The following is a 17922-nucleotide window of genomic DNA, read 5'->3' on the forward strand; positions in this document are numbered from 1 at the left end:
TTTTCCTAGCTTCCTGTCCTTCTGGAATTTTAAACACCTTGAATATTCAGGTCCCAGCCTTGGTCACCTTGCAGCCATGGCACTGTCATGGCTATCAGGTCATACATATTTCTATTTGTGTTGACAATTTATCCATTTTGTTATGAATGCTACATACATTCAGATACAGAGCCTTTAGTTCTGTCTAGCTGCCTTGTGTTCTGCTTTTTGTGCACAAGACATAACATGGGCAATTTTCCATATTGTCAGGTCGATGCCAATGTCATAGTTGCACTGGAACAACTTGACTAGGGGTGCGGTTACTTCTGGAGCACAATTCTTTGGTACTACTCCTGAGATGTTGTCAGGGCCTAAAGCCTTTGCTGAATCCAGTGCCTTCAGCCATTTCTTGATATCTCATGGAGTGAATTGAATTGGCTGTAGACCTGATCAAATTGATGAATAAAATGTTAGGTTTGCAAGGAGAAAATTAACACAGTGTAGATGGGAGCAGGAGCATAAAATTAAAAAGAGACTTTGACTAAGTGACTCAATTAATTGAGTAAACAAGTATGTGGCAGATGGATTTCACCACAAGTAAGTGTGAGGTCGTCCATTTTGGACCAAAGACTGATATATCTGAATAGTGTTTAAATGATGAAAATCTAGGAATGGTGAAGGTTCAGAGAGATTTAGAGGTCCATGTACACAGATCACTAAAATGTAGTGATCAAGTACAAACAATGATCTAAAAGGCTAATGCAATGCTAAACTTTCTAACTAGAGGGCTAGAATTTAAAAAGCAGGAACTTTTGTTATGCAAGTGCTGGTTAAGCCATAGATGCAGCACTGTGTACAGTTTTGGTTGCTGCATCTTAGGAAGGAGAACAGAGCAAATTCATCTGAATGTTACCAGGTCTCCAAGAGTTTATACTATGAAAAGAGATTACATAATCTAGGTTTGCTTTCCCTGGAATATAAAGGGTTAAGAGGTGATTTGATGGTTTTAAGGTTTTGAAAGGAATTGGCAGAGTAGATAGAATATTATTTTCCACTGAATCCAGGTCAAGGGATATATCTTTGCCATCAGAGCCAGGCTGTTCCGGTGAGAGGTTAAGAACATTTCTTCACATTTTGTGGAACTCTCATGCACAAATAGCAATAGATGCTAGTTCAATTAATTATTTTAAATCTGGAATTGTTAGATCTTTTTATTGCAAAAGGGTATTAATGATTATGAAGCCAAGACATGTGGTTGGAATTAAGATACAAATCAGCTATGGTTTCACTGAATGGCAGAACGGACTCTTCAGGGGCTGAATGGCACACTCGTAGAACAGGAGTAGGTCATTTAGCCCCTTGAACTTGTTCTGCCATTCAGTGAGATTATGGCAGATCTGCAACTTTACTCCAGATAGCTGCCTTTGCCCCATATTTCCTAATTCTTTTGCTTAACAAAAATCAGTCAATCTCTATTTTAAAATCAACAATGATCTAATATTAATTGATGTTTGTGGAAGAGAGTTCTAAATTTCTGCCACCCTTTGAATGTACAAGTATGTCGTAATGTCACTCCTCAAAGGTCAAGCTCTAAATTTTAGGCCGAGCCCCCAAGTCTTGGCCTCCCTAACCAGCAGAAATGGTTTCTCTCTATCTATGCTATGGTCTCTTTAATATCTTGAAAACTTGAATCAAATCACCCCTTAACTATTTAAATTCCAGGGAATGCAATCCTTGATGGTGTAATCACTCCTCGTAATTTAACCCTTGGAGTCATAGAAACATAAGAAATAGGAGCAAGAGCAGGCTATATGGCCCCTTGAGCCTGCTCTGCCATTTTGTTAGATCATGGCTGATCCTTATCCGAACAGCCCTTATTTCTCGAACTAACCAGCTAAGAGAAACAGCCTCTCAGCACCTACCCTGTCAAGCCCTCTCAAGTACCATTCTGGTACATCTACCCTGCACTTCCCCAGTTTCTATTTTCACTTCCTGACCCCATGTAAGGCTCATGGATGGTGCACTATTGATAGCACATATACAATGAAGCTTTTCTTATTGATTCATTGAAAAAAAATACTTATCTTTTATGGGTCAATGTCTAAAAGAAACCCAGCCTTAATTCTGGTTATGGATATTAAATGGCCCCAGGTTTCTGTTGCATTGTATAAGGCAATTACTTCTGGAATTCAGAAGTAGTTGCCAATTGGATGGTGTTCAGTGTGGACAAATGAAATGTCAAATTAAATAAAAGATCAGCTGGTATGAGCCAGAGAGCAAGAGTACCCGTGCTAGTGGAAGGAAAAGAAAGACTTGCATTATATAACACCTTTCACAGCCATGGGATGTCCTGAAGCGTCTTACAGCCAATGAAGTAATGTAGGAAACATGACAGCCAATTTGCTCACAGCAAGTTCTAACTAGATAGCCTGTTCTCATGATGTAAATTGAGGGATAAATATTGACCAGGACACCAAAGATCACTCCCCTGTTCTTCTTCAAAATAGAGCCATGGGACCTTAAGCATTCACAGGCCTCGGTTTAACTTCTCGTCCGAATAATGGCACCTCCGCCAGTGCAGCACTTCTTCAGTCCTGCACTGGAGTGTCAGCCTTGATTTTTGCACTCAGGTCTTGGAGTGGGACTTGAACCCACAACCTTTTGATTCAAGTGAGAGTGCTACCAAATGAACCAGAGCTGAAACATTATATGTCAATACTGCATGTTATGAGCTGGATTTATTTTCTAGCTTCAAATTTTGAAAGCACAATCTGGAAAAGAAACTCCTTATTTCAAACAATGAAATAATACCATTGTTCAGAATTATTTTATAGCTATTAATGATTTTGTGGGTGGAAAAGAAAGTATCAGAGTGTAAAATGAAACAGTATATCTATCTTTGTTTTTAATTATACCAAATGATGAAAGGTTGTCAGTGAAACTGAATCCTCACAGTTGCCTACGATACAATGTGGCACACTGGCTCTCCTAAAGCTACGCAGAATGCTTCCAGCCTGGGTCGTGACAGTTGTCAAAACACTCCTTCACAACAGATGATTCATAGTACACCCCTCCCCTGATTTCCCGTCCTCACAAACATCACTCCTCCGCACATCTGCCAACTGCTGAAATTCCACAAACTGGTTGAAACCATCTGTGCTGCACTTAACTTACCACTCCGTGATCACCTGTTCACCCCACCTACTGCCCGCCTTCCATTTTGGCACCCCATATGGAGCAACCTTCCAGAACAAGATCTACCAGCAGACACCCTTTGGATCAAGGAATAGGAAGTCACTAAAGTTCCTTGTGACAAACCCCACCTGTCGAATGGCAGGCTTTGAACTACTACGGTGAGAGTGCTCCTTGCTAAGTAGGCTGAGGACAGGCCAAGGCCCCTTTGCAGCCAACCTCCACTGCTGGAGCCTCCTTGTGCACTTGTGGAGAGACGCCAACAATGTTTCACATTTTGAGGAGTGACCCATTTACAGGCTAAGTGATAGACTGATCACCTTAAACTCAGCAATTGGGGAGGCAATTGCTTGGCTTTGGGGATTTGCTTTCACTAAATAAATAATAAAATCCTAAGTAATCAATATTCTAAATGTCTGTTACATATGGAATTTCACTGGGGCCTGTGAACAAAATGTTTTATAATATTTCATAGCTGAATTTGCAGGGTAATTTTGCTAACTTTTTCCTCTAGACAACCTTTGATTGCTGGCATTTATCTCCTCTTGTCTGACGATACTGTCATACCACCAGGAGAAAAAGGTGAGCCTCGACTGTTATTTACTTAAATGCATTTGTATATTTTGATCAAGTTGCTATGAAATATCGTGTTCCATTGTTTTTACTAGCAGATTTGAGTTAAATTGTAAAATGACAAAAAAAAAATTTAAGAAGGAGGTGCAAAAAGCATTTTGGCTAATTTCTTTATATGCTATGGCATTCCTGTTGTACCTGGCACTAAAAGTAATCTGATAGGACTTTAGGTCTGATTTTACAACTTCTGGCCAATTCTATAGCCAGTTACAACACTTGCCCAACAAATGCCCCCAACCCCACCCCCTCCCACAAGCCCCAATATAAAAAAGAACAAGAGTAATCAAAAATAGATAAGAGAACATATTTGCATATATTATGAAAATTATACATAGCAAGTGACTAGCCAATACAGAGGTGATATTGACGTGCTGCTCTAACTGTTGCGTCATGGTTTTGTGACCTTGACCCCCTAGGCTGTCTAATCTTGAATGTATTACCTCAGTTAGTCTGTCACCTGTATTTTTGGCTATCCCTTGCGAACGAGGATGATTGTCTTCCATGAATCTGAAGAAGGCTAATGAGGTCGATTTGTGATCTGCAGACTTTTTGGCACATAGGACATTTGTTGTCATGTTGGACATCTGGTTGTGTGTTATCAGTCCAGGTCATGTCATGTTCTTTTCGCTGCTTTTGCTTTTCCTTTTCATTTTGTCATCTCTGGGTCTCAAAATGCTGGGATCCTTCCCACAGATACTGCTGCAATCTAGTTCGATCCAAGGAGTAAATGGTCTTCCAGGAGTTAATGTCAGTGTTGCATTTCAGCATATTGGCTGGTACATCTGCCTTGGCTGAGCTGGGAGAAGAAGACCTGCACTGGGAGCCTGATACCTGACATCTGACCTATATGACCAACCCAACGAAGCTGATGGCAGATGATCATAGCCCCAATGTTTGTGGTGGCTGCCTGAAAGGATGCTGATGTTGGTGGGCCTGTCCTCCCACTTAATGTGTAAGATTTTCTGCAGGCAGCGTTGATGGTTTGACTCCAGTGCTTTGAGATGCCTCCTATACATTGTCCAAGTTTCAGCCCTGTGCAGTAAAGAAGTGATTACAACCACATGGTAGACTATGGGCTTGGTTTCAGTTTTGATGCAGTGATCTACAAACACTCGCTTCCTCAGGTGGCCAAAGGCTGCACTGGCAGATTTTGGGCAATGTTGTATTTCTTCATCAATGTCAGCTTTCTGTGAAAGATAATTTCCAAAGCAGTGGGAGTGTTCCACATTTTCCAGGCACTCATCATGAACTCAATGGGGCTGGGGTGTGTGCATCTGGAGCTTGATGGATGACTTTGGTCTTCTGAATATTGTGTAAGTTCCATCTTCTCTTATACCTCAGTAAATACCTCACTTACTGCAGCATCAGTGTATTAGGACTCAATGACCGTGGTCTGGGTGGTCTTAGTCTTTGATTGGAGTCATCTGAGATTAAATAGTTTACCCTTCATTTGATAAATAAGCTGTACTGCAGCAAGGAGCTTGTCTCTAGTCAGAGTGTGGCAGCAAGGAAGATTGAAAAAAGAGTTGGAGCGATGACACAACCTTGTTTTTCTCCTGTCTTAACCTCAAAAGGGGCTGTAATAGTTCTTTTGTTGAGGATCATCGGTCATATATCATCATAAAGCAGATGAAGGATGGTAACAAATTTTGGAGGACACCCATACTTCAGAATCTTCCAGAGTGCCTCATGAAATGTCACCTTCTCCAGCCTGGAAGGAATCAAACGCATAAAAGTTCTTTTTGATGGTCACCATCATAGCATTCCTATAAACTGTATAACTATTCCCAAAATATTAATATTTAAACTTTTTTTATCATTAGGAATTATTTTGGTATAATTGATATATTTTCCCTGCTTTTACACAACACGAAGTACTTAGAATAAGATGTATAGGTTTAGTTTGAGGATTGATTGTGCACAATTTAAACACTTTCTTTTAAAGTGTGTAGGAAATTTCTCTCCAGTTTCATGACCTGTGTACCCTTACCCCAACCCACAGGTGCATTATAGCCAAAGCATACTTTCAAGCTTCTGCTAAAGTCAGCTTAAGCTATGCTGATTGCTTCCTATAGCAACAACACTGAAATTAGGAACTTGCACCCCACTACTGTTTGAATTTTACTGTATTATTCAAATGCCTTCTAGTTATTTAAATACAATACAAACCTAATGGCGAAGCACTACATTGACAGTAAAATACCGGCACTTACTTTATCCACAAGGCCAATCATTTGCACACAATGTGAAAATTGACTCCCGTCATGAGATGCGATCCTCAAAACAGTGAACTTAAATTACCTTTATATCACAATATTGGTAATGATAGATATGTTCCATTTCTGCAAACAGCAAAGTAAATTGAATTTGACTCATTAGTTGCTCTAAAACAGTGGCTCTGCTAATAAGTTGAACATTTTTATATTGTTTGCTTTGTTATACATAAATTATACATGAATAACTTTAAAATTAGATATTTTTAAGATCTAACTATAGGAAATTATAAAACATAGTAAAATCAAATTGTTGATATCTATAAGCAGATAATTTATTTAAAATAAAAGCAAAGTACTGTGGATGCAAGAAATCTGAAATAAAAACAGAAAATGCTGGAAAAACTCAGCAGGTCTGGCAGCATCAGAGTTAACGTTTGGAGTCCAGTGTGACTTCTTCAGAACTTCACTTCTAAAGAAGAATCATATTGGATTGGAAATGTTAACTCTGTATCTTTCTCCACAGATGCTGCCAGACCTGCTGAGTTTTTCCAGCATTTTCTGTTTTAACTGCTTTAAAATGTAATTTGTAAGACAGCTAGCATGTCTAACAATCCTAGGATATTTCACTGGCATGAATCAAATTAGTACAAAAAAAAACTTCTGCTGATTAATTTCTATCGCATACCCTCCTACCTTTTTCAGAGTTTAGTATGCTTTGATATTTCAACATGTAAACTTAATGTAGTTTTATAAAGATTTAAGATTTTTTGAAAACAGAATTAAATATAATGTCACAGTAACAAGAGTCAGATTCCAATTGAGCTCTTCCAGAAAGAGGGAACATCAGATTTTAAATGCCTTGACAAAGAATTGTCACAAATGTACAAGCCGTCAGTCGGTCAAAATCACTAATATAAGAATTCTGGATAAAAGCAAAAAACTGCGGATGCTGGAAATCCAAAACAAAAATAAAAATACCTGGAAAAACTCAGCAGGTCTGACAGCATCTGCGGAGAGGAACACAGTTAACATTTCAACTCCGTATGACTCTTCAACAGAACTAAGGAAAAGTAGAAAAGAGGTGAAATATAAGCTGGTTTAAGGGGGGGGTGGGACAGGTAGAGCTGGATAGAGGGCCAGTGATAGGTGGAGATAACCAAAAGATGTCATAGACAAAAGGACAAAAAGGTGTTGAAGGTGGTGATATTTTCTCAGGAATGTGCTGATAGGCGACATTAAGGGTAGAAAGCAGGACGAGCAAGGTACAGATAGCCCTAGTGGGGGTGGGATGGGGGGGAAGGAATCGAAATAGGCTAAAAGGTAGAGATAAAACAATGGATGGAAATACATTTAAAAATAATGGAAATAGGTGGGAAAAGAAAAATCTATATAAATTATTGGAAAAAAGGAGGATCAGAAAGGGGGTGGGGATGGAGAAGAGAGTTCATGATCTAGAATTGTTGAACTCAATATTCAGTCTGGAAGGCTGTAAAGTGCCTAGTCGGAAGATGAGGTGCTGTTCCTCCAGTTTGCGTTGAGCTTCACTGGAACAATGCAGCAGGCCAAGGACGGACATGTGGGCATGAGAGTAGGGTGGAGTGTTGAAATGGCAAGCGACAGGGAGGTCTGGGTCATGCTTGCGGACAGACCGAAGGTGTTCTGCAAAGCGGTTACCCAGTCTGCGTTTGGTCTCTCCAATGTAGAGGAAACCGCATTGGGAGCAATGAATGCAGTCCATTAAGAATTCTGGAGTTTGGTATGAAACGAAGGTTAAAATAAAATGGCCCATTATGACCATAAATTACATGCTAAACAGTGTGCAGTGCCATGGTGTATTAAGTGACTTTGTGCTTATTGGTTGTCAAAATATTGCAGATGTTGCAAACCTGAAATTAAAACAGAATATACTAGAAACACTCTGTGGAAAGAGAAACAAAATTAAAGTTTCAGGTCAATGAACTGAAAGAAGTTTGAGATTTAACAGTTTATAAGCATATATTCTGCTTAATGAAACCTTGGACCGTTTTGGTCCATCTAGCTTAGCTATTCACTGTGCATTCCCACAGACTCATCAGGGAACCCTGTTCTGTGTGTTACAGTAATAAGGAAAATGTAGAGATGATGTTTCCACTTCTGGGGAAAACCAAAATTAGGGGCCATACATATGAGATAGTAATAAATTCATAGGGAATTCAGGAGACAGTTCCTTACCTAAAGGGTAGTATGAATGTGGAACTTGCTAACACAACAAGAAGTTTATGTGAATAATATAGCTGCATTAAAAGATAAATAAACTGGGGAGAAAGAATTAGGAAGTTATATGGTGAGATGAAGAATGGTGGTAGGAGACTTGTGCAGCACAAATGCTGGCATTGACTAGATGAGCCGAATGGCCTGTTTCTGTGCTGTAATTTCTGTATAATGTATTGCTTGTAAATATGTTTTTTTTTCTTTCAGTTGTAAATGCAGATATTGCCTGTTTATATAAACAGACCGCTATACATCCATTTGCTTTCAGAACACATACTCATCAATTAGGTAAGAACAATGTTGTCTTTCTTGATTTCCTTTCCTGAAATGCATGAGAAAGTTTCTCTATAAGAATGCAGAAATTTTGAAACCATCTCAAAATGTTGGCATTATAAATTAATTATATTTTTGCTATGTAGTTATAGGAACATATGGAATGTGAATAAGTGACTCAATCCATTAAGCCTATTTTCTCTACAACCCCTATGATTTTATATCCACTAATTAAAGCAATCACCTCAAGGAAGCAACAAAAGAAATTGGTAAATTTCAAAGATGAATCTCCAAGGGTATAACCTGAAGATATTAATCAAGTTTTATAACCCACACAATCCCAGATTGTCATTGCTTTCCACAGATGACTCATCCCTATTGCAAATAGCACATCATCATGTTTCTGTAGAGAATTTTGATCATCCATGTTTATCGTTATTTTGAATCTTTCCTCGTTAAACAAATGCTCACTGGTATCATACTTTCTCAACTCATTTTAACCACTTCTGTCTTGGAGCTGGTTCCATGGATAATTGAAATGGTAATTTCTGAACTTTACTAGTGAATTTCAGTGGGCTAATCCCGACCTTATGAAGTTTATGCATGGCACAGATATGCAAGCTGGACTGGTTACTGCAGATAACATCTTATTTGTTTAAGATGTTATAACATCTTACAGCTGTAAATAATTTTACAGTGGTGTGATCATATAAACTTATGATATTCAGCAACCTTGCTAATATTGCCAGAAATACCATTCCCCGTATTGTTTATAAATAGTGTAAAACCTATAGGGCAATTTGGAAAGTAGAGAAATAGAATTGGTTGGAATGGAAATTTTTCTGCTATAACAACCTGAGGACCTGGGATGTGCAAAGCTGAGATAATGTAGCATCATCACTTGTTTGTTATAACAGTGTTACATGTTTATACGAGCATTTCCATTCTAGACTCATTATTAATCTTGAGAGGGGAATTATAGTAGGAAAAGTTGACAACAGGAAAGAAAGTTTTGTAGGCAGGAAATGCATTGAGATATAAAGGCCCTGAAAATCGTTATGATCCCAGCTGATGTTACTACTGGACGAGCCAAGTCCCAGGGTGGAACCCGGCTTGATAGATCCGAACTTTGAATTTTTTGTTTAGATACGTGGAGAGTGGCTACTGAACAGTCACAGGAGTCAGCTGATAAACTTTTAACAAAAGAATAAAACATTTATTAAACGAGAAAAGATCAACTCTATTACAATACTCCTTTACCCACAACGATATCTTTGCAGATATATACAGATTTGTAAGGATAATACACGTTACAAAAGCTATCTTATACTCTAATGTTCACAGTATGTACGCAGTCCATGTAAACCACTAGGCGACCTATGGTCAGACACACCACACTCTGAAACCAAGTGACAGATGCCACCCCAAACAGATGTTATGGATCTCTCATCAACTCCCCTCACAGACGTTTGTCATACTGTGAGCCAACCGGTCTCACTGAACTCTGTCTTTCCCACGAGGGTTTCCAATCTCCACTATCGAAGAATTTGCTTTGGAATCTTCTCCTAAAGAACACTTTTTCTCAGACATCTTCTACAAGGGTCCAACTCTAGGGTTTCGAACTCTCTTCCGATCTTCCTCTCTCCTGGATCGCTATGTGCATTCAAACTTTCTTCCATGCACTGGCTCTCAAACGCTCAGCTGTGCCAACAAAACACCACTACTTCACACGTCCTTAGTAAAAAGTTACAGACCTTCAGCTGTCTCCTTGGACCTCCTGGCTTCTCGCAAGCCATTTTTGCTTTAAGTCTGCTCCTTGCAGCTTTCTTTTTAAGCTTGGAGCCTTCCTCTCTGCTCCTTACTCTTAACTTATAAGGACCTTTTCCAGGTTCCTTTCCTTGTCCTTTGACTAGACTGTCCTCTTGCAACCTTTCCTGGTTCACTCCCCTGGAGTTGGGGACTTTCTTCTTTAGTTTCTGGAACCTGCTCCTGCAGTTCCCTCTCCTGTGCTCAGCTTCTCCTGGCAGCTGGCTACACCTTTAGTTTGGGACTTGCTATCTGTCCCTCTGCTATGCTGCTTCCAACTGCTCAAGCTGCTTTCAACTGAACTGAAACTACTTTTCTGTCTCTGTGGGGCCTCCTGTTGCTAGGCAACAGCAGTTTTTTTTTTCTACCTTGTTTGCTTTAACCGCTCCTTCAAGAGCCATAAATTCTTCATTAAAGTGCAGGCATCTTTTAAAGTGAAACTAAAACTCAATTTCCCCCTTTCTTAACACACAAATACAGAAATACAAATGAAATTTCATTCCTAACACACACATATACAAATATAACTTACTTAAACTATCTCTATTTCCTAACAAAATCTATGACATAACTGCCAAGATGTGCCTGACAGGAGCATCTGGCATTGCCCAGTGACTTTTCTGGATTGAGGGAGGCCCCCAAGAGGTGCGTCTCTGTTGCCCACATACCAGACAGGTCAAAGTTTGGATGGAGAGTTAATCTCAGGGATGGTGCATGTTTACCTGTATTCCTCCCCTCGTCCCATAACACTCTTGTAACGGGCTGCTTCAAAATATTTTATTTCATAATTGTTTGTCTCCTTCAGGGGTCCAGGCTAGGATTCCATCCTGAAGCCAACAACATGCCCCACAATTAATTGCTATTGGTGGTATGGCTGCACTGACCTAGGGTACTGTTAGGAAATAGAGATAGTTAAAGTAAGTTATGTGTGTTAGGAATAGGGTATATCTGTAAGTTTAAGTCTAATTTATAGAGTCATAGAGGTCTACAGCACAGAAAAAGGCCCTTTGGCCCATCGAGTCTGCACCGGTCAAACAAGCACCTAACTATTCTAATCCCATTTTCCAGCACTTGTGTAGCATGAATGTTACTTGCCGCTTGTCAGCCTAAGCCTGGACATTGTCCTGGTCTTGCTGCATTTGGAAGCAGACTGCTTCAGTATCTGAGAAGTCGTGAATGGTGCTGAACAATGTGCAATCATCAGCGAACGTCCCCACTTCTGACCTTATGATGGAAGGCAGGTCATTGATGAAGCAGCTGAAGATGGTTGGGCCAAGGACACTATCCTGAGGAACTCTTGCAGTGATGTTCTGGAGCTGAGATGACTGACCTCCAACAACCACAACCATCTTCCTTTGTGCTAGGGATGACTCTAACCTGTGGAGAGTTTCCCCCCAGATTCCTAGGGCTCCTTGATGTCACACTAGGTCAAATGCTGCCTTGATGTCAAGGGCAGTCACTCTATCACCCCGGGAGTTCAGCTTTTTTGTCCATATTTGAACCAAGGCTGTTCCACAGGCCAGTGAGTCTCACGTCAGTGGTAGGGAAACTATTGGAGAAATTTCTGAAGGAGAGTATCTCAAATGGGAGTCTGAATCCATCATCTGGTATGCAGTGCAGTAATGTTATGATGTTTCCTTGGAATAGAAGAATCCACAAAGTACATTTGAACCTCATTTATCCATATTTCAGCTATCCCTGGTTCTCATTAAATCCTTGTGGGAGTCTAAGACCAGCAGTATTCAAGGTTTTGTGTTCAGAATAATAGTGTGAGCTCAAGTACTCTTGTGGAAAACAAGAACAACACTCATCTCTATACATTGCCTGAGCATCAAATCTTCTAAACTTCATTACTGAAAATGTACAGATATATGACTGGTCAGACTGGCCTTGTAGCTGTGGCCAGTCTAAATTGCTGGCAACTTTGGTTTTGATCTTTATTCCGTGTGATAATAAGCTAAATGATGAAGCTTTTGGACCTAAAAATGAAATTAAATGCTTTTACACCTGTTATTCAAGATTCTCTCTTGAAACATTTTCCCTAATATTAACTCCCCTGCTATTGCAAACAGGAAGGGGGTAGTTAAAAATGAGGCCAATCACTTACCCACCGTGATTCTGCAGCCTACCCTCCCTGTCCTGATCTTAATCAGCTCTTTTCAGCAGGCGAGTTAGCTAGGTCCTTCTTTGAATATGTAGACTGCGTCCAACGATGACATCCCCCACCTTCCAACTGACTAGGAGGTGACCCTGTTTCAGCGGGACCACATGTTACCAATGGCAGCCAAGTAAGTGGCTGCCATTTGGGCAGCCTGCCCCCAAGAGCTGCCAGTCCAGTTAGAGGGCCAGCAACACAGCAGCCTCAGCAGTGCCAGCACTATGGGATCCAAGGCAATTTGGCAAATTGGATGCTGAATTGGCTGAGTGACAGGAAGCGGAGGGTTGAGGGGTGTTTTTGTGACTGGATGCCTGTGTCTAGTGGAGTTCGACAGGGATCGGTGTTGGGTTCCTTGCTGTTTGTGGTATATTTAAACGATTTAGACTTGAAAGTAGGAGGGTTGATCAATAAGTTCGCAGATGACACAAAAATTGGCCGGGTAGTAAATAGTGAGGAGGATAGCCTTAGATTACAGGAGGATATAGACGGGCTGGTCAGATGGGCTGATCAATGGCAAATGGAATTTAATTCGGATAAGTATGAAGTGATGCACTTGGGCAGGACAAACAAGGCACGGGAATACAAGATGAATGGTAGGACCCTGGGAAGTACCGAGGGTCAGGGGGACCTTGGTGTGCAACGCTGGTTAGGCCGCAGCTAAAGTATTGTGTGCAGTTCTGGAATCCGCATTATAGGAACGACGTGATTGCACTAGAGAGAGTGCAGAGGAGATTTACCAGGATGTTGCCTGGGCTGGAGAGTTTTAGTTGTGAGGAGAGATTGGATAGACTGGGATTATTTTCTCTGGAGCAGAGGAGATTGAGAGGGGACATGATTGAGGTGTATAAAATTATGAGGGGCATAGATAGCATAGACAGGAAGGAACTTTTCCCCTTGGTGGAGGGATCAATGACCAGGGGGCATAGATTTAAGGTAAGGGGCAGGAGGTTTAGAGGAGGTGTGAGGAAGAATTTTTTAACCTAGAGGGTGGTGGGAGTCTGGAATTTACTACCTGAAAGGGTGGTAGAGGCAGAAACCCTCATAACATTTAAGGAGCTTTGGATGTGCACTTATGATGCTGTGGTATACAAAGCTATGGGCCTAGTGCTGGAAAATGGGATTAGAATAGTTAGGTACTTGTTTGATCAGTGCAGACTTGAAAAGTTCCTTCCTGTCTACCCTATCTATGCCCCTCATAATTTTATACACCTCAATCATGTCCCCACTCAATCTCCTCTGCTCCAGGGAAAATAACCCCAGTCTATCCAATCCCTCCTCATAACTAAAACTTTCCAGCCCAGGCAACACCCTCTGTAGTGCAATCGCATCCTTCCTATAATGCGGATTCCAGAAATGCACACAATATTCTAGCTGTGGCCTAACCAGCGTTTTATACAGTTCCAGCATAACTTCCCTGCTTTTATATTCTATGCCTCGGCTAATAAAGGCAAATATCCCATATGCCTTCTTAACCACCTTGTTTACCTGTCCCGCTACCTTAAGGGAGTGGTGGACATGCACACCAAGGTCCCTCTGATCCTTGGTACTTCCCAGGGTCCTACCATTCATCGTGTATTCCCATGCCTAGTTTGCCCTGCGCAAGTGCATCGTCTCTCACTTATCCGGATTAAATTCCATTTGTCACTGATTAGCCCATCTGATCAGCCCGTCTGTATCCTCCTATAATCTAAGGCTATCCTCCTCACTATTTACCACCCCACCAATTTTCGTGTCATCCGCGAACTTACTGATCAACCGTCCTAAATTCAAGCCTAAATCCTTTTAACCCACAAACACAGAAATTCAATTTATTATTATTATTTAATAACTTGTATTTCTGTATTTGTGGGTTAAAAGGATGAAACCTGAGTTTTAGTTTCACTTTAAAATATGCCTGCATTTAATGAGATTTTATGACTCTTGAAGGGGGAGTTAAAACAAACAAGGTAGAAAAAAAACTGTGCTGTTGCCCAGCAACTTGAGTACAGAGAGAAAGAGACAGAGCCCCACACAGACACAAAGAAACCAAAAGCAGTTTGAGTTCAGTTGGAAGGAGTTGCCAGCAGAAGCAGCAGAGGAGAGGGACAGATAGCAAGTACCAAACTAAAGTTGAAGCCAGCTGCTAGGAGAAGCAAGACACAGGAGAGGGAACTGCAAGGAGCAGGTTCCAAAAGCTAAAGAAGAATGCCCCCAAATCCAGGGGAGTGGAACAGGAAAGGTCCCAAGAGGACAATCTAGTAAAAGGACAAGGATAGGAACCTGGAAAAGATCCTGTTCAGTGGAAGTGAACGCAAGGAGCAGAGTGGAAGGCTCCAAGCTTAAAGGGAGAAAGCTGCAGGAAGCAGGCTTGAAGCAAAATAGGCTTGCGAGAAACCAGAAGATCCAAGGAGACAGCCGAAGGTCTGTAATTCTTTACTATGGGCATGTGAAGCAGTGGTGTTCCATTGGCATGGCTGAGTCAGTGAGGAAGTGCACGTGGCGATCCAGGGGACAGAAAAAACAAAAGGAGAGTTCAAACCCTGGAGGTGGACCCTTGTGGAAGGCGTTTAGGAGAAAGTGCCATTTGGGAGAAGACTCCAAAGTGTGTTCTTTGAGATTGGAGATTGGAAACCCTTGTGTGAAAGACTGAGCTCAGTGAGACTGGTTGATAAGTGTCTATGGGGGGAGTTGATGAGAGATCCATAGCATTTGCTTTGGGTGGCATCTGTCACTTGATTTCAGAGTTCGGTGTGTCTGACCACAGGCTGCCTAATGGTTTACGTAGACTGTACACTTACTGGGAACATTAGAGTACAAGATCTCTTTTGTAACTTGTGTTATCCTTACAAATCTGTATATATCTGTAAAGGTATGGGTGATGGTGTATTGTAATATAGTTAATCTTGTTTAATAAATGTTTTATTCTTTTATTAAGTTTATCAGCTGACTCCTGTTACTCTGATCAGTAGTCGCCCTCCACATTTGTAAACAAAAAATAAAGGCTAGGGTCTATAAAGCCGGGTTCCACCCTGGGATGTGGCATGTCCAGTAGTGACATCAGCTGGAATCATAACAGTACCTCTGGTGGAGTGACACCAGAGCCCTTTGCTAATTGGAAAAGTGGAAAAACACAGCATGGGGAGTCCTGGCTCCTCCTAAGCCAATGACCATATTTGAAGTGGGCACAAACACTTGCCCTAACTGGTCATTGGAGTCCTCATTGTGAGGCCCAAACCCATTTTATCCAGGTCCAGGTCTATCTTCCAACAGGTTGGGTTGGGAATTTGAGGCCAAAATTTTTAACATGCTCTAAATTATAGATGGTTTCTTTGAGTCAATATTTCTGCACAATGCATATCTGATAATGGAACATAAAATGTAACCTGGACATTTCTAAAACCATTGTCCAATAACTACTTATTTTAAAAAATTGACTGCAATATATTGCAGAGCTAAATTTTTACCATTTAGATAATAGGCTTTTTTTTATTTTTCCTGTCAAAATGGACAATTTCACACTTTCCCACATTATACTCTGTTTGCCAGGCCTTTGCCTACACATTTAACCTATCCATATCCTTTTGTAGCCTCATTGTGTACTCTTCACAATTTACTCACCTATCTATCTTTGTGTCATCAACAAATTTATCAACCATACCTTCAGTCCCTTCATCCAAGTCATTTATATAAATTATAATAAGTTGAGGCCCTCGCACTGATCCCTGTGACACACCACTCATTACCTCTTATCAACCAGAGAAGGATCCATTTATACCTACCCCCTGTTTCCTGTTAGCTAGCCTGCCTTCTATCCTTGCCAATATGCTACCCTCTGCACCATGAGCTTTTAATCTTTCTCAATAATCTTTGATGTGGCATCTTGTCAAATGCCTTCTGGAAATCTAAATACAGTACATCCACCAGTTTCCCCTTTATCCGCAGCACAAGTTACTTCTTCAAAGAACTCCCAATAAATTGGTTAAGCATGATGTCCCTTTCGCAAAACCCTTTGACTCTGCCTGATTACCCTGAATTTTTTTCAGGTGCCCTGCTCAATTGTTGCTTGTAAACGCCAATTGCACAATGAGATATCCATAGTGTTGAATTCATTTAATCTGAAAGCCCTTTTGAGTATGTTCATTGTATGTGCAACAATGTCAGTAACGTATCAGCATGTTTTGCAACACTTTTTGGGAATAAAATGGAGTAAAATATTGGAACCATAGAGAATGAGAACCTTAATAGTAAATATGAAGCAAGTAAGTGGGGCAGTATTTAATTTCCCTGTTTATAGTTGCCACTTTAAATATTCTAATATTGTACATGCACAATCTGGTACTAGAAATATTGCTGTCGATGAAGCATGCTTAATATATTATGTTTTAAATTTGTTATGCTGAAATGCACATTCTTCACATTGTTAATGAACAAAAAAATTTCAGCATTAAAGGAATTAGTTGAGCTGCCTTTAATACTAAATATAACCCAGGTAATTGTTTAACCTTTCTGTTGCTATCAGTAGATGTTTGAAATCTGTTCACGTCTACAGTTAGTTTCTAGAAATAGAATTGTATTTTAATCAATGCTTATTGGAGAAAGTAACATGTTAGTGTGACACAGCTGTTTTTGTCTCATCTGACTGCACATGTTAACCAGACATGCAATTTGTAACTCACTGACCTCTAGTCATAGTTTTCAGTAATAACCTTTTAAGGTACAATTATGTTTCAGTGCATTTTTACTTAAACTATACCAATAACTGCGCATTCAGTGTTGATTTCTGTAATTTTAGGTCAGGTGGTTAGTGGATACAGAGTAAGAGATGGGAAATGGACGTTAATAGGCCGACAGAGTCCACAACTGCCGCAGGTTTGTCTATTCCTCAGCTCGTAAAATCTGCAAATATTGGCTCAATTCTTGCTGGAGCAGGATTTTTGCAGTGTGTCCCATTATTTAGACTTTTCCCCACACCCTTAAATTCAACATTTTTTGCCCTGTAAGTTGCTGCAAACGTGAGTTGATGCTGCTACGATGGCAGCAGGGCAACCGAGAACTTGGTGAACAACAGGGCCATCAGTCCATCCACTTAACCAATGATATTTAAGGTTTGAGAAAGAAAGCAAAAAACAACTGAGAAGAAGGAGGGTAAATTGGAGTCATATCAAGTATGTATCAGGTACAGCATTACGTTCAGGGACCAACTAGAGAACAGACTATTTTATTTCTAGTATTGTGCAATGAAAAGGGGATAATTAATAATCTTGTCGTAAAGGAGCCTTTAGGAATGAGTGACCATAATATGATTGAATTTTACATTAAGTTTGAAAGTGATGTATTTTAATCAGAAACTAGGATCTTAAATCTAAACAAAGGAAACTATAAAGGTATGAGGGGCAAATTGGCTATGGTGGATTGTGAAACTACATTAAAAGGTAT

General features: G+C 40.3%; 1 protein-coding gene across 3 annotated transcripts in view; it reads left to right on the forward strand.

Annotated features, from left to right (window-relative positions):
- pam (peptidylglycine alpha-amidating monooxygenase) overlaps positions 1–17922 on the forward strand; it is a 353785-nt gene that overhangs the window by 181774 nt on the left and 154089 nt on the right. For all 3 annotated transcript variants that reach the window (XM_078565974.1, XM_078565966.1, XM_078565978.1), the window contains exons 9-11: positions 3686–3753; positions 8478–8558; positions 17279–17355. In XM_078565974.1, the coding sequence (XP_078422100.1) occupies positions 3686–3753; positions 8478–8558; positions 17279–17355 (226 nt within the window). The remainder of the gene's footprint in view (positions 1–3685; positions 3754–8477; positions 8559–17278; positions 17356–17922) is intronic.

This window comes from Cetorhinus maximus, chromosome 2, assembly GCF_964194155.1.
Source record: "Cetorhinus maximus chromosome 2, sCetMax3.hap1.1, whole genome shotgun sequence".
In the NCBI taxonomy this organism is placed as follows: Eukaryota; Metazoa; Chordata; class Chondrichthyes; order Lamniformes; family Cetorhinidae; genus Cetorhinus; species Cetorhinus maximus.